The following is a 26085-nucleotide window of genomic DNA, read 5'->3' as shown; positions in this document are numbered from 1 at the left end:
TTGCCACCAACCTTGAGGTGTGGGTGTCCTTTATGAATATGGACACCCTCCTTTCTTGGTGTTGTCCGGATTTTGGGGCGGAACGCATGATATGAGGTGAAACCTGTTAGTGCTGGGGTGCTCTCAGGAGCCTTGAACCAGGTTTCTGTCACAGCACAGACATCGATGTTCTCCATATTGAGAAGGGCCTTGAGTGCGTGCATCTTGAGATTGAGACTTCTGGCATTGAGCAGCATTACCCTTAGTTTTTTCCTTTTGGTGTTCTAGGGTGGTAGGTTTAGAATTTGAGCCTTGCCTAAAAAGGCACTATGGGGTGGCAAGAGCCTTTGCCAATATCCGGAAGCCCAGGGGTGACAGGTGCAAGCCGTCCCTTGCGAAGCAGCGTGGCTTGTCCAGCATGTCATCCCAGGCAGACAGACATTAGATCCCCTTTGAATGACACCAGAATTTAAGCCAATTATTAAAGCTGATCATCTTATCACTGTATTGTGGCATCATTCTAGGTGAAGGTAGGATACTGCTCAAGGTCAGGGTCATACCTGCCTGGGCTACATAATCAGAGAGCTCCTCGATGTCCCTTTTCATGTAGTCCAAGGAGGTACGTCTCAGGTCATTGACGCCAGCGTGGACAATGACTGAGTCGTACTTGTACCTGCTGTTGAGAGACCTGAGTGCTTGCGTTATGTGGCAGATTCTAGCGCCCGACAGGCAGCTTACTGTGACCTTCTCCTTACTCAGTCTGGTGAGCGGGACGTCAGTGTGTCTGACTATGGAATCACCAATGACAAGTGTGTCTGGCATTTTGTTTGGCCTTAAGGGCTGTGACTGTTTGACACTCTGACTGTGTGGTCTATGTGTTGCATGTGTTGGGTCGTGAGGTGGTAGTTGTTTGGGTGTCTGCTTTGGTGGCCTCTGCTGTTTTGGTAAATTTTTGATCAGAGCCTCCATGTCTTTGTGTGAGTATGTGTATGATTTGAAGTTGTGATGGTGCCATGTGTGACTGGGTATGTATTGTGTGTGGTTACCTTCTCCTCCTGTCTGGTCTTGCCAGTCCTATGTTGAGAGAGCTCAGCCTCCAGTTTGGCCGTATAGTTGCATCTCGCATGTATTTGTGTTTTGTGGGAGAAGGAGAGGATTGTTCAGTGTACATGAGGCAATTGTAACATTGCCTCAATATTCCCAGGTTCACCAGTTGAGCTGGAGAGGACACTAGCAACTGATCCCTCGACATACTAGAAGTAGTAGATAAAGAGACTTTCAAAGGACTCCGTAGAAACTGCGTTTTGGGCTGGTGGGGTACTATCTATAATAAGAGTGCTTTATCAAGGTGCAAGTACTGTAGGAGTAAGTGCTAGGCTTTACAGATAGAGAATAGTCTACTTGGGAATCAAGTAGAGATGAACTTTTCAGTTGTAGGATATGCTGGTTAGATCAGCAGTACAGTTTAGCGTGTTTTATAGCAGGGGGCTGAAGGGAGCTAGGAATTGGCCCAAAACGACCAATAGACTACTAGTTTCTGGCTGAAACTTCACCAATTCGGACAAAAAGGCTGCTCAGTGCTTCCCACTCCCACTGGTAAGCAAAGAAACTTCCCTCCTTCCTAATAAGGCAATGGATCAGTAACAGGAACTAAAAACCAAAGCCCAGGGATCAACAACTCTGAAACTGGACTACTCTAGTTCAGTAAGGTGGGAAAACAAGAGATGTTTTTTTTTTTATTTTTTACAGAGACAAGGAAAAACAGACAGTAAATGCTATAAATGCTTTTAAGCGGCTAGCACACTTGAGTGTGTTAGCCTACAGGTAAAATTAAGCAACAAATAACTTTTTAAGAGTGCAAAACAGTTAATCAACACAAAAACAGTTTAAATAGAATGCATAGCTGTATAAACAGGCTAAGATGCAGTCGCTAAGCAGTAAATATTCAAAAAGCCAGAAAAAAATACTTAAATCAGTTATAGCAAATACAGTTATAACAAATGCTCTGAAATATACTGTATATTTCCAATATGTTTGAGAAGGACAGTCAGAACACAAGAAGGTTCAGGCGAAAAAGAATAAAAAGTTTTGTTTTACTTTTTGAAAAGGGAAAAAGGAGGAACAGAAGGCCTTCTGTATTAAGAAGAATGAGCTAATGACACTAGACTGGGAGGTGTGTCACAGTAGGGGCGGGCAACTGCAAAGCCACCAAGTATAAGAGCAAGACACCACAGTGACCTTCAGGACAACAGTACAGCCTTAGAGATAGCAGTAGCAACTGTAACATCTGAGCAAAGGATTGTCAGGTGTGGGCACATGTCATCACAGCTACCTGCAGAAAAATGAAAAGCATTGGCTGCCCAGCAGCAGTGGATGTACTAAGACATTGTTCAGGCTCAGTGCACTCCCACTGAGAGTCAGCTAGAGATGGTTAGAGCAGTGCAGGCCATACGTGAGGATTTCAGCGAGTAGATGGAAATGGTGTCTTAGTTACACTCCTGTGCAGTATGATGGCACACACAGCAGCCATCTCAGTCCCCATGAGTAAACAAGTCAAGATGTACCAGACTCAATTAGGAAACAGTGGTGGACAGGAACAAGGTTAAGGTACTGTCCGGACACGTAGTAGGTGGCATGCCACATGAGCTAAGGAAGTACAGGTAAATTTGGATAAGGGATGTAAGACAAAAAAAGTCAGGCAGGCCTGCTCAGCAATCAGGTACGTGTAGCAGAACCTCTCATACCAGATGTCAGTGGGTCTATATCAGAAGATTGAAGTTTCAAAACTTAGAATCTGATATGGTCGACACCATATGATCAAAGTTTTGAAACTTTGAATCTTTTAACGGAGATCTCCATACAGTGCGGAAAGGGAATATTTCCCTTTTCTGCACTGTAATACAATCTCAGAGTTGGTATATTTAAGTAACGGGGGGTGTGGGCAGTGCAGGGGGTCTTGACCCCCTGCTTAGATCATTTAAATGGTTTGTTTTTGTAGGTTGTTGTGTTTTATTACATTTTCGATGTTTCAAAACTTCAATTATATGGTGTTGACCATATCAGATTTGAAGTTTTGAAACTTTGATCATGCAATATAGACCTGATGTCAGTCACAAAGCACTGTGAGATCGCTATCTGTAGAATCTCCTGCATTCAGTAGGTCACATCATTGCAAAAGCACTGTGAGATCGCTATCTGCAGAATCTCCTGCATCTAGTAGGTCACATCAGTGCAGAACCTCACATACCAGATGTCAGTCACAAAGCACTGTGAGATCGCTATCTGCAGAATCTCCTTCATCCAGTAGGTCACATCACTGCAGTACCTCTCAAACCAGATGTCAGTCACAAAGCACTGCGAGATCGCTATCTGCAGAATCTCCTTCATCCAGTAGGTCACATCACTCCAGTACCTCTCAAACCAGATGTCAGTCACAAAGCACTGTGAGATCGCTATCTGCAGAATCTCCTTCATCCAGTAGGTCACATCATTGCAGAACCTCTCATACCAGATGTCAGTCACAAAGCACTGTGAGATCGCTATCTGCAGAATCTCCTTCATCCAGTAGGTCACATCATTGCAGAACCTCTCATACTAGATATCAGTCGCAAAGCACTGTAGGATCGCTATCTGCAGAATCTCCTGCATCTAGTAGGTCACATCATTGTAGAACCTCTCATACCAGATATCAGTCACAAAGCACTGTAAGAGCACTATCTGCAGAATGTCTTGCATCCAGTAAGTCACATCATTGCAGAACCTCTCAAAAAAGATGTCAGTCACAAAGCACTGTGAGATCGCTATCTGCAGAATCTCCTGCATCCAGTAGGTCACATCAGTGCAGCAAGTTAGCATCAAGCTCATCACTTCCTCATGATCACAGGCACCATCATCCACACAGTCCTTATGGGATATATGTGACACTTTGACCTACCTACTGTAAGTCAGGGTGGATAGTGTAACTACTGACAATATCACATAACAGTTGTCCATTATGCGTCTCAGTAGACTGGGTAAAACAAAATGAAATGTAAAAAAGGAAGTGTGTGTGTGTGTGTGTGTGTGTGTGTGTGTGTGTGTGTTGGGTGGGGTTGCAGACTGTAACATACTCCAGTATTAAGGGCCTGTTCAGCAGTATGTGTTTGACTTGAGTAATGCTAATGTGTCTGCTACAGGGTGGTGTACCTTTTTTTCACACCTCCCATAGGGTTCTAAACAGTGGTCATCTAGTCAGTCTCTGAAAGGTCCCCATGGCAAGTATAGTGAGGACTATACATACCTCAGATTTCACAGGTATAGGATGGCCAGGCATCGCCCCCAGTTCCCATATGTGGGCCATACATACTCACTAAAGCTCTTACAATAGCTCTGTCTACTCTAAATCCATCAGGGATTTCTTCATTATCAAAGTTCCAATGGGTTATTTTTTGTCTCTATCTGTGCAATTCCTGGCCAGCGAGCACCACCAGCTAAAGGCCAAGACAAGTACCTCACACTGAGAAATAACAAGGCTGGCGGCAGCAGCAAGCTTCTTCACCAAATGCAAAGTAGATAGAAAAGGTGCAATTTCACCATTTATAACATCTCTATGCATGGTGTGGAAATACTTAAAAAAAAATATATCTATAAATTGCAAACAGGTGGGAAGATGGCTACAGTATGTCTCATTTTAATCTCAATATGTCTTCATTTGCATATGTTCATTTAAGGCTACCACTCATAAGCACAACTGTCCTCTATGAATCACTCTAAAGCTAAGTTTAAGCCATAGCATAGAAGTTAATTTCTGAGTGGAAACATTTGACCAATAGAAATGCACTAAGTTCATTCACTCAGGGTCACATAGGAGCTGGAGATTTTCACAACACTCACTTTATAAAATAGACAAACTACTCCTGAACAAAGTATCAGCCCATCAAAGGACAAACATGCTCACTCATTCTCACACAGTACGTGTCTCAACATGCAATCTACAGGAATGCCAGTTCAACCACATCATATGAATGTGTGAGGGAATCAGAAACTTCAGCAAAAGCCAGTATGGACACAGAAAGATGTGTGGACTCACGAAAGAACTAAATGGTGAGTTTTAAAACTCATAAAACTCACAACTTGGACTCCCAGCTAAACCTGGAATATTCAGGAACTATTCTTAGGTTAACCTCCTGCTATTAACTGAAAACCTGGCATAATTTCAAGACCCCATAAACCCTGAGAACACTTCTGCCTATGCAGACCTGTTCACAGAAACCCTGTAAAAGCATGTTAGTAGCTGCATAGAGGCAGCTGTACCCACCAGGAAGACGTACAGAATTAACTCCAAAAACAAGCCACCCCCATGGAATCACAAAATCTATCGGCTGTATAACAGGAGGAAGAAAATCATGGCAAAAATTAGGAGGTGCAGCACCCAGCAGGATTAAAGCATTCTTGTCAAACTAAACAAAGAACTCCGAGGACAAATAAAAGTCTACCAAAGTCAAATTTTAGGTAAGTTTGGCTTCCTGGGCCAAGGACAACCACAAAGCATTCTTTAGCTATGTCTGCAACCTCAAAGGCAATACACAGTTGTGTGCAGAGCTCATTATAAATGGAGCCACCTATACTGAGCCAGAAGATATCGCAAACCTCCTGGCTGATAAATTTAACTCCAACTTTAACCCTCTCTCCCCCTCATTCTTCCCTCAGGAAATATCATCAGATATAACTTCCACTACTATCACTAGGGAACAGGTGCTTAATGTTCTCTCTCTAAGACCAAGAACACTGCATCAATGGACCCAGACAATATCCCTGGATGCCTTCTAAATAGCATGAAACATGACCTATCAGGGCCTCTGGAATTACTATTTAACTGTAGCCTCCAAACAGGCTTCATGCCTCATGAATGGAGAAAGGCAACAGTTATCCATCTGCACAAAGGTGGGAAATCTACAGACTCTGTAAACTACAGACCCATAAGTTTCACTAGTCTTATATGTAAAACCATGGAAGGAATTATCATGGAGATGATCAATAGAAATATAGTAAACCTCCAGACATGGGACTCAACCCAGTCTGGTTTTGTCAAGGGCAGGTCATGCCTACTCAACTTGGTGGACTTCTTTGAGAAGGTCCTGAAAGCAATGGATGAGGGCAAACTTGTTCACACTGCCTACCTTGACCTGGCCAAGGCATTTGACATAATACCCCACTTGGGCATTGTTGACAAACTCAGGAGGTTAGATACAAACCCATATTTATCATTGGATAGCCAAGTGACTCACAGACAGGACCCAGGAAGTTAGAATTGGGGAGTCTACCTCTACAGAGAGGCCAGTCACAAATGGAGTACCTCAGGGATCAGTCCTTGGACCACTCCTTTTTGGCATTTACTTCTCAGAAGTCAAGGCCAGAGTTGTTAGTCTCTGGCTGACTAAATTTGCAAATGATTGCAAATTAGGAGCTGTCGTTGAATCTCATACTGACACAAATGTTCTCCAGGAGGGGCTGACACAGACAAACAACTGATGTCAGAGCCATGGACTAAAACTAAATGCCAAAAATGCATAATAGTATTCTTTGGGAAGTCATTCATCCCTGGTAGCTATTATATTAACAACACACCCCTTAGAGCTGATCTAGTAGTCAGGGACTAAGGAACACACATAGATAGTAATCTAGCCTTTGATCATCATATGTCTACAGTGGTGAAGAAATCATTCTATGTTGTGCAACTTATAAACAAAGGCATGGCATCTAAGTCAAAGAAAGTCATTGTTCCACTGTATTCAGCATTCATCAGACCTATCACTGAGTACAATGCCCCCACTGGTATGTACCTAACTAGGCATATCCAGCAATTGGAACGTCCACAGAAAATAATACAGGGCATAAGTAATATGTTCTATGCAGACTACCTCAAGGCCCTATCCCTGTATTCTGTCTCCTACAGACTTTTGAGGAGAGATCTATGCCTGGCATACAGGGCATTGTCAGGCCCCACACTGATGGACCTCCTGCATATCCATAAAACAAACAGCACTAGAATTACCCAGACTTAAGACTTAAGACTTAAACCTTGCCTGTGATATAAATAGGACCTGCTGGAGAGATACGTATGTATCCCAGTGACTACCCCATCTGTGGAAAAGGCTACCCATCCACGTGAATCAGAGTTCTTCCCTAACCCAATTCAAGTGCAACTTGGACAAATGGATGGGAAACCAGAAATTCATCCCTGGTTTGGCAGCTATGTCTCTAATGGATGCAGGTAACGTCTAAATGATTCATCTGCCAGGTCCATGCTTACACTTATCAAGGGTATCAGAACTTGTCAGAGATTTGGGATGCAGGGCTAGGCTTAAAAAGGACCTTGTTGTCATTAGCCTAGTAAACCCCTATGAACCTATAAACACCTATGAACTTATAAACGAAACATAAAGGGTAACGAGTTAGTGGGAAGTGGTTCATATATCCACAATAATGTAGGCTTGCAGTAAGACCAGCATTCTAATTAAAGTGCTCTTGTATGAACATTGTTGTACATGTGCCGTGTCCTTAATTGCATATGTAGTATAAATGTCATAAGAACAAAGGGTAATTATTTTGAGATTGTGCAACAATGTGGAAGCCTGGTGTACTGATGTGTAATTTCTGGCTATACCCTTATGTTTGTATGTTGTTGTTGTTTTTGGGAGTGTATGTATGTGTGCACATAATCTAATTTATATGTGCTGGCAGTCTCAAAGTTGATTTATTCTGATTTCATTAAGACATAAGGGACATTCACCTAAAAAGTAAGGCTTACGTCTCTTCTGCTTAGTATGTTTTTAGGCATTCAGGTTCACTGGACTCATCCATTTATATACATGGAGGTAATTTTTGTATATGTTGCAGACAGGAAAAAAGGTTGGTAAGAGGTCATTACCTTAATGTCTGCTAGGTGCATTCAGACTTTGCTAATTAAAGATTGCTGTCTCAAAATAAGGAAAACTGATTACAAAACCATCAGTACTTCAAAGAGGCACTTAAGGAAACTGTTTCTGCATTTGCAGCATCACTATGGGATCAGGGTATAGGATTTTAATATTGTGCTGGATACAAGACAATGGTGTGACAATTAAATAGGTGAGAATAAGTTAAACTGCAACATTAAAACTGCAGAAAACGGTTGCATTACATGATATTTCTCATTCTACGTAATCAGGTAGGAAATGTTTTATTCTTCTACATTTGATATGAAAACATATTTAGCCCTTAGAAATACAAGCTGAATTCACAGTTGTTGTCCCTTATTGGAATCACTATGGTAAAAATCCTCAGATTACAAAAAAAAGTTAATTGGCATAGTCTATGCCATTATATATATATCATGATTTCTTCTGCTTGGGAACCTATTGTGCCTGTTATCACACACGCATCTTTTTCTTTTTCATCATCTTTCCTTGTATCATTTCTGTTAACATTTATTTTAGGTATGATTTAATTTTTTCTTCGGGAAAACTTTTGTCTTATGTGGCTTCTCCCCCACTTCACCAGGGTCCATATTTAGTTTTTTGGTAGATGGGTTTTGATAAAATGGACATCTGTGGAAACAGACTCAATGGATGATAACATAACCAATTTTAGGTTTATAATTACCGGGATACTCTAAATTGGCCCTAGGTGTGTGTGTGTGTGTGTGTGTGTGTGTGTGTGTGTGTGTGTGTGTGTGTGTGTGTGTGTGTGTGTGTGTGTGTGTGCGTGTGTGTGTGTGTGTGTGTGTGTGTGTGTGTGCCTTCTGTGGAAGGTTGGGCGCCAGGCTGGCAATACGACCCCTAACCAGGAAAGCCGAAAGAAGAAGAATTATCAAATATGGTAACATTATCATATAAATTATAATCCTTTATTCTACACATATTTGTTTGTGTCTGACTGTATTTTTGAGGTATGGTGTAATTGGGTATTTCGTAAAGAAATATACATACCTACTAACAACTGCTCTGGACAGAGACATTTTAGTGTATTTCAAGTTTTCAGCCAAAATTCATGACTGATATATTTCACTTTTGAGCACAAATGGTACAAACCTAAGTACAAATTTAATGTCTGCATTGCAGCTCTTCAGAATAATGGGTCTACAATGGTTGAACCAATATATTGCAGTTTGCACCTGTAGACAGGGCTAGTATGAGCAGTTAATGACAGAACATTGTATACATTTAAAAGTGTTGAAGCTAAAACTATCTGAAACCAGTAGCATTGTCTACTGTTCCTCAAGCCTCTACATGTACTTGCTCAACTGTCTTATATAATTATAAGAGCAGGTCAGTATGGCTCACGTGCATGTCATCATTGCTTCAGGGTTTGTACCACTGCAATGCATTTATCATCTCAGTGTAGTTAATAAGAAAGCATTTACACCCTTTACTACTGAAAGCCTGTAGTGTCCCAAACTACTGTTGCCAACTTAGTTTGAGTTCCCGCAGAAAAAATGGTTGCATTAATTCTGCATGTAACACAATTAAAAATTATTTACAGTATTTTCAGTTCTGACAACAGAAATACTTTTCCTTTTTATTGGTAGCACATCACATAAGGCTTCCTTCTGTGATAGAACAAATACCATACATATTTAAAGTCACAATGTTTCAGAGCTGCATGCATCCCCCCCCTTTACAATGCACAGTACCTAATGGAATCATATCTACAGTAGAGTAAATATTATGTTGCTGTCTGCATGGAAAATACAACTGCACAGTATGAATTCATTAAACCTGTACACCTGCCAAGTCAAAAATGTGCCAACCTAGAGCTCTGCAATGGGACAGGGAAGCAAACCAAACAGACACCACTTCTATATGTTTACCTAGCTTGAAGAGTTTGGTTTATTCAGCTGAGAGAGCAAGTCCATTTAATAAGGAATCTTGTCTACTGTATTCTACATTAATGCTTATAACAAACATGGCACAAAAAACACACTCAGACTTGTAGTATAGTAGCATATGTCACCTTGTCATTTAACAAAACATGACAGATAATCAACATTGATTATGGACTTATGTGGTATCCGAAGTAAAATTTGATACTAAGGATGGTGTGTGCAAGTTATAATCCAAACTCTGCATTGGTGTCTGCTGACACTTTGATTTATACAGCCGTCAGAGTCCTATCTGGAAGGAGCACAATATTTCTGTTTAATGCACTATGCTGCGGTAGCGTTGTCACCTCACAGTAACACGCTGTCTGGTTCGATTCTTAGCTAGAGCGTCTTCTGCGTGGAGACATGCGTGAATGGGCGTACCTTCGTTGAAGGTTGTGCATCAGGCCTGGCAAGCCAGTACGTAAAAATCAACTGCCAATCATTAGCGGACCGGAGTTCCACTGTGGCGACCCCTAACCGGGAAAAGCCAAAGGACACAAAGACATTTCAAAGATTACAGCAAACCTAATGTAAAATACAACAATGTTCCTCATACAACTATGCAAACAGACTAGATTCTTTGTAGGATAAGGCACGGTGTTTGATACCTACTTTCTCTAAGCAGTGCAATGAATTCCTTGCATAGATGGGAATGCAAATTATTGAATCAGAGTAGAAAAAATGGTAGTCATTTAAAATGTTGGGCTCCACTATAGTGAGTCCCAAAACATGGAGTCTTAATGGGCAAAAAAAAAACAGATTTACATGTACTAATCCAAGATAGCCATTTAGTATAATATTCCTTTCTCCATGGTATGGCGGTCTCGGAGTTAGTGTATATAAGTTCAGTGAGAAAAATAATTGTAAAGGAGAATAACAATGTTTGAGATTTGCTGATCTACGTTTTGGTCTGTTGTTTTTATTTTTTTCCTGTGTGTCAGCACTCAGCATTTCGAGTGCAGACATTTCAATAGGGAACCAAAAACAATATATTCCCTACCTCCAACAAACACTGTACAAGATGACATTGTGAATGCACGGTGCATTACTGTCTTCATTCCTATTAACAACCTTCTGCTTTCTCATTTTATTAACCACACATCTTTAGTTGCTGCTGCTGCGGCAGCTCATTCTTCATACAGTATCTAGCATTGTTAGGTCAATACATGAAGTGAATAGAATTTCTGCTGTTCTGAACAGTTTTCTGGTAATTTTACAGGAATGACTGAAGGTTGCTAGCATTTTTTAATATATTATTCCTGTCCATATACAGAGACACCAGCAAGATTTTTACCTGCACTAATATTTTGAATAATGTGTGTGTGACGTCTGGTTGCTTAGCATGTTTCATTATATCAAAATGTATGACACTGTATATGTGTGTTAATGCCTGACTGTTCAAAAAACACAAAACAACAAAACACACCCACATAGCTCAGTGAAAGAGTCATTACTTGAGTGCTGTGATTTGGGTGAGATGTTACTTCACTAAAATATTTTTTCTTATACTTCATAGTAGGGAATATATTGAACCATATATTTCTGAAGATGAGCCTAAAGAAATTTCTCTGGGTCTGTATGAAGAATTTCTTCAGTTTGCAGTGTGGAGAGAGATGAAGAAAGTTATTAGCCCAGGTAAGGATATCATTGAGGTAGACTATTATGTATGGTTTATTTTTGTAAGACATATTTTGCATAAAATAATACAAGATATTTCACTTAAAGAAAAAAAGGTTTGTGGATGTACAAATCAGAAATATAAACTGTTGATAGTAGTTTATAACCTACTGCTAAAATAATCATGCCCTTCTGTAAAATCTGGAGGGGTGCCCTGGTGCACCTGAGGATAGCAGCACTGGACTTTGTTATACAAGAGTGTATTTAGTAAGGCAACTGCAGGCCTGAACTCCTATTCCCTCCCAGGGAAGGTTATAGGAATAATTCTGAGTCCTGCTCTCAGAGGCAACAGCATGGCCTCACACAGCAGAAAGCTTGCTAGTCCAGTTTGATCCAGTTCTATATGTAGGTCTTTGCCAATGAGGCTACAAAGAACCTTATGGATATGATGCGCCTGCGTATCAACTAGTGGTGAAATCCGCATAGATGCATAAAATGAGTAGAAAGTGAATAAGAAGCTCACAAAACAGCAGCAGAGAGATGCAGGGTATTTTGTAAAAGGAAAGGCAAATAAACAAAGACATAATACGAGTTTCAGTGTCAGGAGCAGTCCTATTTAGGGTTTACGTCGGACTGATATTAAAAAAACAAGTTCAGTTTATGGCTAAATCCATGATTTGGGCAGTAATCATAAATGGAGGCCATTTCTAAAGACACCTAAACTGCCTTGCAGGATAAACAAACAAGTGGCAGCTGAGATTAAATGCAAAACAGACAAGATTATGCCATTTGGTGGGTTACACTTAGAGAAAATATGAAGATTTGCTGAGTGCTGCTAACTAAGGTAACAGAGGAATATTATACCTAAGATGAACCATGCTGTGATGTTTGAAAGGGCAGGGTTGAAGGACAACAGGATGTTGGGATGCATAAAACTTAAAAAACTTTGAAAACTTAAGAGCTGTGAAGGATATCGATAGGTAAGCCCATATTTGGACTGTTGTGCAAGTTCTGGTACTTTTACAGAAGAATGATAATTAAGCTTGTAGAAAGGGCACAGAATGAGAATATAGTGGAGAGACTTGAGGAAGAGTCGTGCCTTACGCAGACATATATGAATTAGGAGGCGATAAAGAGGGAAGCATGACGTGGATGTACACGATTGTTATGTATTATTATGTGGTAGATGTTAGGCATGAAATTAGAGAATAAAAGACAGGTAAAGAAGAAGGTAAATGTACCTAGAAGGGGTCTGTTTCAAGACAAATTTGCATCAATAAGAAAGTGGTGAGGTCCTGAAATGTATTACATAAAGTAGTGATACAGTCTTGTAAGGATATGAGGATGTTTTGGGATAAAGAATGAAAATATGAGATGAGGAAGGGAGAGTAGCTATATAGTGGTTACGTCAGTCATTCTGTCTCTCAATAGAATGTACATCTAACGTTAGTATCTTCATATATGTGTATGTGTGCACTGTGCTAATGTGGAAGCAGCCATATAAATAATTTTGCATCAGTAAAAGTACAGGTATGACCACTGCAAATCGACTTATACTAATATTACTCTTTCCTGTTCCTCCTTTCACACACTCATACGTACCCTTTCCATCTGTGCCTTGCCTCTTTCAGTGGAGGTCTGGGAAGAAAAGCTCCACAACAGCACTAATAACTAATAACAGACAAACGATAACAAAAAAGTAGACATAAGTGAATAAAATACAGTAAGACAGTATATGCTTGCTTGAAGCAATAGTAAGCCTATGTACACTTTACAATATGAGTACACTGTGGAGAAACAGTGTCCATCATCTTATGAGACGAGCTATGTCACAGAGCAGCTGCTTTATACAGTCAATCAGTTATTTGCAAATTACACAATATCAGTTTCAAGTCAGTGAAAATTAATTAGCCATTTTTTTACAAGATACTCAGCAGAGAATCAGCATCAGACAGTTAAAGAACAATAGATGATGATCAGCATTAGCACATAGTAGGTAAGCAATGTCGGTGTTGTTAGAGACTGGCTAAAGTATGTACCGTACCACCTGAACAATATGTGCACGATAAAGATGAGAGCAAAGGTAGGAGAGAATCACACAATGGATAACAACAAGTAGAAGAAGTAAAAGAAGAGGGGAAGTTCATAGCAGTGCAGTGCATTGCAGTGTGATAGAGTAGAAAGGCATATTAGACGTCCACTGCATACATAAACTGAAAAAATACTTATTTGCGTGGTGTCATGAAGTTTTCTACAAGTTAAACAAGCCAGCAAGACAATAACTACTTAGTATTAGTAATTTATTTTCTTTTCCTTACCTTAAATCTCCTCATGATGATAGACATGCTGACTTGACCTTATTTTCTTTGCAAGTTACTTTTTACCCACAATGCACTGTGCAGATGTGGCTGATGAGCTTATGACACTGTAGTGTCTCATATCAGATCTCACTTCCATTCACTTAAAAATGAAGTAATAAGAAATACTGCTGCTAATTCTGACAACCATCATTAAAACTGTCATTGTTTGATGTGCCTGTATACTTTCTATAACCAGTGCTCTGCTTAGCACATATTTCCAGATGTCTAAATTATGCATTATTGTGGAGGTATACATAAAATTCATAGGTTCATAGGTGTTTACTAGACTAACAAACACAAGGGCCTTTTTCAGCCTAGCCATGCATCCCAAATCTCTGACAAGTTCTGGTATCTTTGATAAGTGTAAGCACTAGCTTAGGAGATGAAAAATTTATAAGCAGGGGCCTGGGATATGAACCATTTATAGGCTGCCTGTGACCATTAGAGAGACACAGGTGCCAAATCAGGGATGAATTTCCTATTCCCCATCCAACTATCCAACTTACACTTGAATTGGGTTAGGGAGGAACTCTGCTTTGCATGGATGGGGAGCCTGTTACAGAGAAAGGGCAGTCTCGGGGATAGATACCTGTCTCTCCAGCAGGTCCTATTATTATCACAGGCAAGGTTTAAGTCTTTAGAACAAGTAATTCTGGTGCTTTTTGTTTTGTGGATATTGAAGAGGTCCATCTGGCAATGCCCTGTATACCAGGCATGGATCTCCCCTCAACAGCCTGTAGAAGACAAAATACAGGGATAGGGCCTTGAGGTGGTCTGCATAGGACATTTTACTTACGCCCTGTATTCTTTTAGTGAAGAACCTCTGTGGATGTTCCAGTTGTTGGGTATGCCTGGTTAGGTACATGTCAAAGGGGGCATTGTATTCAATGACAGGTCTGATGAATGCCAAATACAGTGGAACAATGACTTCTTTGGACCAAGATGCCATACCTTTGTTTATAAGTTGCGCAACATAGAGTGATTTCCTCACTACTGTAGACACTTGATGGTCAAAGGCTAGATTTCTATCTATGTGTGTCCCTCAGTCCCTGACTACTGAGTCAGCTTTAAGGGGTGTGTTGTCAATATGATAGTTACCAGGGGTGGATGACTTCCTATTATGCATTTCTTGGCATTTAGTTTTAGTCCATGGTTCTGACACCAAATGCTTGTCATGTCAGCCCTTCCTGGAGAACATTTGTTTCAGTGTGGGATTTAATTACAGCTCCTAATTTGCAATCATCTGCAAATTTAGTCAGCCAGAGACCATTGACATTGGCCTTGATGTGATTGAAGTAAATACCAAAAAGTAGCAGCCCAAGGCTGATCCCAGAGGGAATCCACTTGTGACTGGCCTCTTTGCAGAGGTGGGATGCCCAGTTCTAACTTTCTGGATCCTGTTGGCTATCCATTGGGTGACATATGGGTTTGTATCTAACCTCCTATTTGTTAACAATGCCTGAATGGGGTATTGTGTCAAATGCCTTGACCAGGTCAAGATAGGCATTGTGAACCATTTTGCCCTCATCCATTGCTGTGGTGACCTTCTCAAAAAAGTCCACCAGGTTGAATAGGCATGATCTGCCCTTGACAAAACCAAACTGGGATGGATCCAGTGTCTGGAGGTTTATTATATAATTATTGATCATTTCCATGATAATTGTTTCCATGGCTTTGCGTATAAAACTAGTTAGACTTATGGGTCTGTAATTTCCAGGGTGTGTCGATGTCTAACCTTTGTGCAAAGAGATGACTGTTGCTGTTGTCCATTCATCAGGCACAAATCACATTTGGAGGCTACAGTTAAATAACAATTGTAAATGGCCTGCTAGGTTATGTTTCATGTTATTTTGAAGGCATCCTGGGATATTGTCTGGGCCTATTATTGATGCAGTGTTCTAGGCCTTAAAGACAGCATTAAGGATCTGTTCCCAAGTGATAGCAGGGGGAGTTATATTTGATGGTATTTCCTGAGGGAAGGTTGAGGGAGAGGGGTAAAGTTACAGCTGAATTTATTGACCAGTAGGTTTACTATATCTTCTGGCTCAGAACAGGTGGCTCCATTTACAATTGTGTTTTGCCTTTGAGATTGAGGACATAACTAAAAAATGTCTTGTGGATATCCTTGGCCTGGGAGGCCAGATTTACCTCTGAGTTGTTTGTTTAGTTTGATGAGAGAGATTTTATCCTGCTGGGTGCTGCATCTTCTAATTTTTGCTATGATTTTCTTATTTCTGTTATACAACCTATTGATTTTGTGATTCCACCAGGGTGGCTTGTTTTTTAAGTTAGTTCTGTACTTGTTCCTGGTGGGTACAGCTGCCTCTGTGCAGCTATTAACATGCTTATATAGGACTTCTGTGAACAGTTTTGCATAGGCAGCAGTTTTCTCAGGGATTATGGGACTTCATATTTTACCAGGTTATCAGTTAATAGCAGGAAGATAGCTTTAGAGTAGTTCCTGAATTTTCCAGGTTTAGCTGGGGGTCCAGGTTTTATTTTTACTTCAAAAGGGACCATTTTGTGGTCTGGCTTTACCAGGGAAGACATTACACTAGGAAGTGTGCAGCACTCTCCCATATTAGTGAGTACCAGATCCAGTATAGTTGCACCCCTGGTTGGTGTATTGACAATCTGGTCCAGGGACTTTGGGTTTACAAAATCCAAGAATCTCTGTGCCTGTACATTTAGTTTCATGTAGGATTCCCAGTTAATAGTAGGGTAATTAAAGTCACCCATAAATATGGTAGTGAATGGGATGGTGAGTGTTTCCAATAAGTTTAAATACATGATATGGATTTCCTGGGTCATAGAGGGAGACTTATAGCTTACAATGAAGTGGTAATGGATTTTGCCTATGGCACTTTGAACAGAAAGCTCAAGTCCATGTTTGACCAGCCTTGAGGTATATTTATTTTTGATGTAAATTGAGACACCTCTACCTTTAATCCCTGTCTGTGTAGTAGCTGGTCTATATGTGTGGAAGGCATTATAATCTTGCACTGCCGGTGTATTCTCTGCTAATACAATACATAAATACAGAATTAAGGAAAGTTTCAGCATGTCTACGGCCCCCAGGGAGGGAAAGAATGCAGCTGTAAATCATGATAGATCTGTAAATCTGTAAAGCCCTGAATATCTTTTTTTGGCTCTAAAGGGTGTAAATAAAAAAATAAAACTGTAGGCACCTTTGTTATGACTGCTTTTCCTTGGCAAGAAAAAGAAATGTGATACATGAAATGATATAAAAGAAAAGAAGACAAATTCTTAAATAAAGCATGTTGAAATTTCATGCAGATTCAGTACGGTGTGCACTGAGGAAAATGACTACGATATAAATGCCACAGAGTGGAGGAAACTGCTAAGTCATGCTTTTTTAATATGTAGAGGTACTGGGGTAATTATGTAAGGATGGAAATACACACTGGAGAAAGAAAATATTGTGCTTAGGTTGTACTTGTCATTTCCATATAAGAATATAGTACTCCAGTGGCACAAGGGCAGGCCTACTGCTTGTGTCACCAGGGGTCCAAGGGTGGTTAACATCCTGCATATGGAACTGCCGCCTCCGGACAGATAGAGGGCTTTGGCCAACTTACCATTCTTGTAAGGTGTATGTAATGTGCTGTACTCATTGACAATTTCTAATGAGTGAGAAACAACTTGTGGTAGATTCTGAAAGTATAAGGAAATCACTAGTGAAGGATGAAGCAATTAATTCATTCGGGGTTTTATAAAATTTTAAGAAAGAGCACTTCCAAAGATAATAAGACATGGTGACAAAGAACAAACTTGTCTAGTGCCTGTCAAAATCCTAACAGTGGTTGAATACATGCAATTTATAGTCAGACAAGAGGAAGGCAAATCATGTAGGATTTTAAGGATTGGTTGAAGCTTTCCTGGAGTGTAAATTTTTCAGAAACATGAAGAGGAAAGGGACAGGTATCAGCTGAAAGCTATATATTCATCCAGAGCAAAAAAAAAAAAACATATGCTGATTGCCACTGCTAGTGCTGGGACACAAAATAAATTCAGATATTATATTATTTTCCTTGATTTGTCCAGATTCCATGAAGTCAGATTGAAACTTTGCTATGATCTGGTCCACTGTTAACCAAAATATTTTAGCTAGAATTGAATTCATTTTAATATCTGAATTTTTAATAAAATAAGGTGGTAGTTTTTAGTTAGGAGGGACTCTGAGTTATGTTTAAGAATAAAAATTATTTTCATTCATTTAAATATTTATCTGTGATACCATTTGTTTTACCCATCTATCATCTATAACCCCTTTTTTCCATTTTTACACATGGGATCGTGATGTCACTTTTTAACAGTGACAACCATCTAGAGCCAAGGTTCACACCACCAGGCATCTTGCCCTGCTCTGTACTTCCATACCACACATTCATACAAACAGTCACCCCAGGGCCAATTCAGTGTCCAGTCAACCTAATACATGTTTTTGGAATGTGGGAGGAAACTGGAGCACCCTGAGGAAACCCATGCAAACACAGAGAGGACATGTAGACTTCATAGAGAATGCACCCTAGCTGAGAGTCAAACAGGAGAACCTCTTGCTGTGAGTTGACAACACTATATGCCATGCCAATGTAACTAAAATAATTTGAAATAGCTGATATTTTGGTGGTGTATGGCAAGAGATGGCAAAGCCACATCTCGTCCTGGAACCATACTTCTCACCTGTACACATTTTTGCAGAATGTCCAGATTTTTGTTTTATGTTTGATCAGTTTTTCATAAAACTGTGGTTTTCTGGCAAATTAGTGACAAATCAGTAAAGATTGAAGTTAGAAAATTATGACAGACATTTGAGTTTCAGATGTCATAACCTTCAGAAAATTCATGCTAATGGAAAACCTGCTTTTCTATCAACTTTCTACGTTTGTAAGAGCAATATTTAAAAATTGTCCCTATTTTTGGGCCTTTGTCCCACTTTTATTTATGGCTTTGTCCAGAGTTCTTGCTCTAAGAGGTTGAGAGGTATGCCTGGAACTGTACATGGTTTAAGACTGACTTCACATAGTTTCATAGTATAGTACTAGGCTATCTGCCCTGGGGCATTTGTAAGCCTAGCCATAGTGATGTGGCTTTTGCCACCCCATGAAATGGTACAAAAATGTACAGAATAAATCTAGAATACTGTGCCTCTGTCTAGTAGTGACACAATGAAGGTCCCCTTATATAATAGAATTAGTTTACTGTGCCCCTGTCTAGCAGTGACACAGATGTGACCCCTGGGGTAAACTTACGATCTCCCATCCACTCATCAAGATTTCTCTTGAAAAGAGTCAGTGAGGGGCTCTGCCTAATACGAACTGGGATCCTGTTCCAAAGCATGGGAAGCCTCTGGGTTACGAATCTATCCCTCCATCATGTCCTATTCATACTTGTGCCGAGGTTTAAGTCTTTAGCTCTTGTGGTCCTGATGGATTTGGATTTTTTGAGGTGGAGCATGTCCATCAGATCCTAATTGGACATGGCCTTGTACGTCAGGCAGAGATCACCTCTGAGCAGGGGGTATGCTACTGAATAGAGCTGAAGTTTCTTTAGTCTGGCAGAATAAGACATATGTTGGAGACCCTTGATCCTTTTGGTGAGGTACTTTTGTGGTCTCTCCAGCTGTTGCAAATGCCGGGTGAGGTACATACCAAATGGGGCATTGTACTCAATCATGGGTTTGATGAGGGAGGAATATAGGGGTACAATGACATCCTTGGATCTGGATGTGAATCCCTTCATTATGAGGTGTGCGATGTAGAATGTCTTTCTAAGCACTTTGGCAATGTGGGTGTCAAATGAGAGGTCGCTGTCTACTTGGGTCCCTAGGTCTCTGATTACTTTTTCCGTACTCAGTGGGTTGCTGTCTATGTGATAATTTGTGGGTACTTTGTTTTTTCCAAAAGGGATGACTATACATTTTTTGGCATTTAGTTTAAGGCCGTGTCTACGGCACCAGTTGTCCGTTTCAGTGAGGCCTTTTTGTAGGATGTGTGTGTCTGCTGGTGTATCGACTATGGCGCCTAGTTTGCAGTCATCTGTGAACTTTGTCAGCCACAGCCCTCCCATGTTTGCTTTAACATCTGAGAAATGGGGTCCCAGGACAGATCCCTGTGGGACACCACTTGTGACTGGCTTTGAGTCTGACATTGCTCCAGCGATTTTAACTTTATGGGTTCTGTCCTTTAGCCAGTTTGCAACCCATCTAGTGACATAAGGGTTAACTTTTAAGCTGTTTAGCTTATCTATGATGCCTGAGTGGGTTATTGTGTCGAAGGCCTTAGCCAAGTCCAGGTATGCTGTATGGACTGCTTTGCCCTCATCAATGGCTCTAGGGACTGTTTCGAAAAAGTCAACCAGGTTTAAAAGGCAGGATCTGCCCTTTACAAAGCAGAACTGGGTGGGGTCAAGTGTCTGTAAGTCCCCTATGTCTCTGTTTATGAGTTCCATAATGATTCTTTCCATAGCTTTGCAGACCAGGCTAGTTAAGCTTATGGGGCGGTAGTTTCCAGGGTCTGTAGAGGCACCCCCCTTGTGGAGTGGGACCACTGTTGCTGTACGCCAGTGTTCAGGTACATATCCCGAAGTAAGGCTAAGGTTAAATAGCATTTTTATGTGTGGGTTTAGCTCCTCTTGGAGTTCACGTAACACGCACCCCGGGATACCGTCAGGTCCCATTGATGCTGTGTTTTTTGCTCTGTTTAGGGCGGTTCTCACTTGGACATCTGAGATGACAGGGAGATTACATTCAGCTGGGATAAGTATTTCTTCTTTTGGGGGTGAAGGAGGAGAAATTTGCACTGAACCTGTCAGCCAGAATGTTAGCAATATCTGTGGGTTCAGTGTATTTTTTGTTGTTGTGAACCAACTCTGAGCATATCTGAGGGTTTCCGCCCAGGTTTCTAACATAGCTGAAGAAGGCTTTGTGGTTATCTTTAGTGTCCTTAGCGATTTTTCTCTCAAAGTTTGCCTTGGATGTTTTTATGAGAGAACGTAGTTTTCTGCTAATGTTGATCAGAGATGTCTTCCCTTCATGGGATTTCGTTCTGACGTGCAGTAGCTTCCTTCTTTTGTTATACAATTTGTTTATGGCTAAGGTCCACCAGACAGGATGCTTACATTTGGTGGAGAGGGACTTGGATTTGTTTGGGATTGCATGATCCATGCATTCTTGGAGATGTCCATAGAAAGCACTTGTGAAGGATTCGGCATTGTGGGATGTGGTATCCACTGGCACAGTGGGCTTAAAGGATACCATCTCAGTCTTAAGAAGAGTGAAGTCTGCTTTTGAGAAGTTTTTCACTGTGGTTTTTCTGTGCTGGGGGTGGAGGTGGGATATGTATATCCAGGGTGATTAGATTGTGGTCAGATCTCACTAGTGAGGGGTATACTTCAGGTGTGGAGCATTTTGTCCCCATGTTTGTGATGATCAGGTCTAGTATATTATCTCCCCTAGTGGGAGAGGTGACTAGTTGTTCCAGTGTATTTGAATTTATGAATTCCAGGAACCTTTGGGCTAGGGTATTAGGGCTAGAATAATGTACCCAATCTATGTTTGGGTAGTTGAAGTCTCCCAGTATGATGGTATTTTGTGATACATTCATATCCTCCAATGTCTTCAGGAAGGCTGAGTGGGGTTCTTGAGATTGGGAGGGTGGTCTGTAACATGCCACCAGTTGTATAGCAGTTTTGCCTATGGTTAGTTGCACCTGTATGGTCTCTGATGCTTTATGTGTTGCTACTAACCTGGAGGTGTGGGTGTCCTTTATGAATATGGACACTCCCCCTCCCTTTGTGGTTCGGCCCGGGTTTTGGAGCCGAAAAGCATGATACGAGGTATAGCCTGGTAGCACTGGGGTGCTCTCAGGAGCCTTGAACCAGGTTTCAGTTACTGCACAGACGTCGATGTTCTCCATGCTGAGGAGTGCATCAAGTGCCTGCATCTTGAGATTTAGACTTCTGGCGTTGAGCAGCATTACCCTTAGTTTTTTTCCATTTTTGTTTTCTAAGGAGGTGGGTTTGTCTTTTGAGCCTTGGGTAAAAAAGGCACTATGGGGGTGGCAAGAGCCTTAGCCAATATCCGGAAGCCCAGTGGTGACAGGTGTAAGCCATCCCTTGCAAAGCAGCGTGGCTTGTCCAACATATCATCCCAGGTGGACAGACATTGGATCCCCTTAGAATGACACCAGTACTTGAGCCAATTGTTAAAGCTGATCATCTTGTCTTTGTATTGTGGTATCATTCTTGGTGAGGGCAAGATGCTGCTCAGGGTCAGGGTCATACCAGCCTGGGCTACATAATCTGAGAGCTCCACTATGTCTCTTTTCATGTAGTCCAGGGAGGTACGTCTCAGGTTATTCACACCAGCATGGACAATGACGGAGTCATATTTGTACTTGCTTTGGAGTGACCTGAGTGCGTGTGTTATGTGGCAGATCCTAGCTCCCAATAGACAGCTCACAGTCACCTTCTCCTTGTTCAGCCTGGTCAGTGGGACATCAGTGTGTCTGACTATGGAGTCACCTATTACTAGTGTATCAGGCAAGGTATTTGGCCTTAAGGGCTGCGATTGGTCGACACACTGATTTATTGAAGTATGTGTTGCATGTGTTTTGTTTTGAGGTGGTGGATTTTTGGATGTCTGCTTTGGGAGCCTCTGTTGTTTTGGTAAGTTTTTTATTAGAGCCTCCGAGTATGTCTTTGTGTTTTTATGTGTTTGGTTTGCAGTTGTGGTAGGTCTATGTGGGACTGGGATTGTTGCGTGTGTGGTTGCCATCTCCTCCTGTCTGGTCATGCCAGCCCTGAATTGAGAGAGTTCAGTCTCCAGTTTGGCTATATAGTTGCATCTCTCACATGTATTTGTGTTTGTTGGGAGGAGGAGAGGGTTGTCTGTGTACATGAGATAATTGTAGCATTGTCTCAAGATACCCAGATTGACCAGCTGAACTGGAGACGACGCCAGTAATCTACCACTTGACATGCTAGAACAGTATAAGGGAGTGGTATACCTTTAAGGGAAGTGGATATTCACAGGGGTGGTAAGTAGATGTAGTGCTTTGCTTAGTACGAGAGTGCTTACTTAGTAGAGAAGTATTGAGAACAAGTGCTCGGCTTATAATACAGTGACAGTGAGTAGTCTGGTTATACTAAGAGTAGAGCTTCCTTAAGGGAACATTTGAAGAGCAGAATTGGCGGAGCCAGAAAAAGTTTAACCTTGTTTAACTGGCGCTGCACTATGCGTACGGCCGCGCAAAGCCGTGCAGACGCGGATTTTAAACAGTGAACTACAAAAGAGCTAGAAATGGTCCAAAACAACCAATTACTACAGCTTCTTGTGCTGAGGTCACTTCCCCCAAGGACAGGTAGGCTGCTCAAGGCTCCCCACTCCCACTGGTGAGCAAAAAAACTTCCTTCTATCCAAGTAAGGTAATGGACAACACAGGAACTACACCACAGCCCAGAATACAGCAATGCCTGTAAACTGGTCTAAACTAGTCGAGGAAGGCGGGAAAACAAGGATTATTTTATTTTTTTTTTTTTTAGTAGAAACACACAGAAAATGCAGAAACAGTGATAAATTAGTTACACAGGCTAGCACACTTTAGTGGGCAGCCTCCACAGTTAAATTAAACAAACAAACAATCAAACTTTCGATCAAATTTGACTAAAATGTAACTTTAAGTGCAGATTTTAAAATAATGCAGCAATCAGTTAAAAAACAGTTCACGCTAGTTCAAGGTAAGCTACAGAAGCTATTCCAAGTGAAAAAAAAAGCAAAGATACTTAAATCCAGAAGGTAGTCGCTTTTCTGAGTTCCCTGCTGCTAGGACCACTCAGTAAACCCACGTGGAGCTTGTCTGAGTAGTATAACCAGAATAAAATGCCCAGAGGCGGATTTTAAACAGTGAACTACAAAAGAGCTAGAAATGGTCCAAAACAACCAATTACTATAGCTTCTTGTGCTGAGGTCACTTCCCCCAAGGACAGGTAGGCTGCTCAAGGCTCCCCACTCCCACTGGTGAGCAAAGAAACTTCCTTCTATCCAAGTAAGGTAATGGACAACACAGGAACTACACCACAGCCCAGAATACAGCAATGCCTGTAAACTGGTCTAAACTAGTCGAGGAAGGCGGGAAAACAAGGATTATTTTTTGTTTTTTTGTTTTTTTGGTAGAAACACACAGAAAATGCAGAAACAGTGATAAATTAGTTACACAGGCTAGCACACTTTAGTGGGCAGCCTCCACAGTTAAATTAAACAAACAAACAAGCAAACTTTCGATCAAATTCAACTAAAATGTAACTTTAAGTGCAGATTTTAAAATAATGCAGCAATCAGTTAAAAACAGTTCAGGCTAGTTCAAGGTAAGCTACAGAAGCTATTCCAAGTGAAAAAAAGCAAAGATACTTAAATCCAGAAGGTATTCGCTTTTCTGAGTTCCCTGCTGCTAGGACCACTCTGTAAACCCACGTGGAGCTTGTCTGAGCAGTATAGCCAGAAAAAAATGCCCAGAGGCGGATTTTAAACAGTGAACTACAAAAGAGCTAGAAATGGTCCAAAACAACCAATTACTACAGCTTCTTGTGCTGAGGTCACTTCCCCCAAGGACAGGTAGGCTGCTCAAGGCTCCCCACTCCCACTGGTGAGCAAAGAAACTTCCTTCTATCCAAGTAAGGTAATGAACAACACAGGAACTACACCACAGCCCAGAATACAGCAATGCCTGTAAACTGGTCTAAACTAGTCAAGGAAGGCGGGAAAACAAGGATTATTTTTTTTGTTTTTTTGGGTTTTTTTGGTAGAAACACACAGAAAATGCAGAAACAGTGATAAATTAGTTACACAGGCTAGCACACTTTAGTGGGCAGCCTCCACAGTTAAATTAAACAAACAAACAAGCAAACTTTCGATCAAATTCGACTAAAATGTAACTTTAAGTGCAGATTTTAAAATAATGCAGCAATCAGTTAAAAAACAGTTCAGGTTAGTTCAAGGTAAGCTACAGAAGCTATTCCAAGTGAAAAAAAAGCAAAGATACTTAAATCCAGAAGGTAGTCGCTTTTATGAGTTCCCTGCTGCTAGGACCACTCTGTAAACCCACGTGGAGCTTGTCTGAGCAGTATAGCCAGAAAAAAATAACCAGAGGCGGATTTTAAACAGTGAACTACAAAAGCGCTAGAAATGGTCCAAAACAACCAATTACTACAGCTTCTTGTGCTGAGGTCACTTCCCCCAAGGACAGGTAGGCTGCTCAAGGCTCCCCACTCCCACTGGTGAGCAAAGAAACTTCCTTCTATCCAAGTAAGGTAATGGACAATACAGGAACTACACCACAGCCCAGAATACAGCAATGCCTGTAAACTGGTCTAAACTAGTCAAGGAAGGCAGGAAAACAAGGATTATTTTTTTGTTTTTTTTGGTAGAAACACACAGAAAATGCAGAAACAGTGATAAATTAGTTACACAGGCTAGCACACTTTAGTGGGCAGCCTCCACAGTTAAATTAAACAAACAAACAAGCAAACTTTCGATCAAATTCAACTAAAATGTAACTTTAAGTGCAGATTTTAAAATAATGCAGCAGTCAGTTAAAAAACAGTTCAGGCTTGAATTTCCTCTTGAGACTCTTCTACAGTAATTTGCCAATTAAATTCTGCGGAAGCTCATTCAAGGAGAAGTTAGCCAGAAAACATTTTATCCTATTCACCTACATGTGCATGTTTAAAGGCATAGATTTCTTCATATGTGTTATATACAGTAGTTTTCTTTGTATGTGTCATAAAAGGCTTAAAGGATATCCTGTGGCTGTGTAAGCAGGCTGCTATTATTTTCAATTGATGAGCCATTGTTTGAGGCATGTATTAAAGTGTTTGATTAGAAGTTTATTTTGGATTTGAAGAGCAACAGTTAAAGGTATGAAGTGAATTAAGTTCATGCTGTGCCTTTGTTAAGTAGTCAAGCTTATCGGTATCAAAGTACTGTCAATGTTCATTAGGAAGCTGACATTGGATTTTCCAGACTCACTTTTATTTCCTGCTTAAACTTTCTCATATATGATAAATTAATAATAATACCTCTAACTGATGACCTTAATGCAGCCCATCTAATATCAAATGTTTTATTTTTACCTTGAAATTCTACAAAATGGGACTTGATTAAGGAAATGATCTATTCAACAACTTTCTCTTTAATTATTTCTGAGTATTGTCTCAGGCTTGGGACTG

At 40.8% G+C, this 26085-nt stretch overlaps 1 protein-coding gene across 2 annotated transcripts in view; it reads left to right on the top strand.

The window, feature by feature from the left end:
- LOC122811574 (nuclear factor 7, brain-like) overlaps positions 1-26085 on the top strand; it is a 150103-nt gene that overhangs the window by 106628 nt on the left and 17390 nt on the right. For both annotated transcript variants that reach the window (XM_044083502.1, XM_044083501.1), the window contains one exon: positions 11379-11497. In XM_044083502.1, the coding sequence (XP_043939437.1) occupies positions 11379-11497 (119 nt within the window). The remainder of the gene's footprint in view (positions 1-11378; positions 11498-26085) is intronic.

The sequence above is a fragment of the Protopterus annectens genome, chromosome 9.part0 (genome assembly GCF_019279795.1).
Source record: "Protopterus annectens isolate FY-2018-M chromosome 9.part0, PAN1.0, whole genome shotgun sequence".
In the NCBI taxonomy this organism is placed as follows: Eukaryota; Metazoa; Chordata; order Ceratodontiformes; family Protopteridae; genus Protopterus; species Protopterus annectens.
The sequence above is the reverse complement of the archived record's forward strand: the minus strand, read 5'-3'. Positions and strand labels throughout refer to the sequence as shown.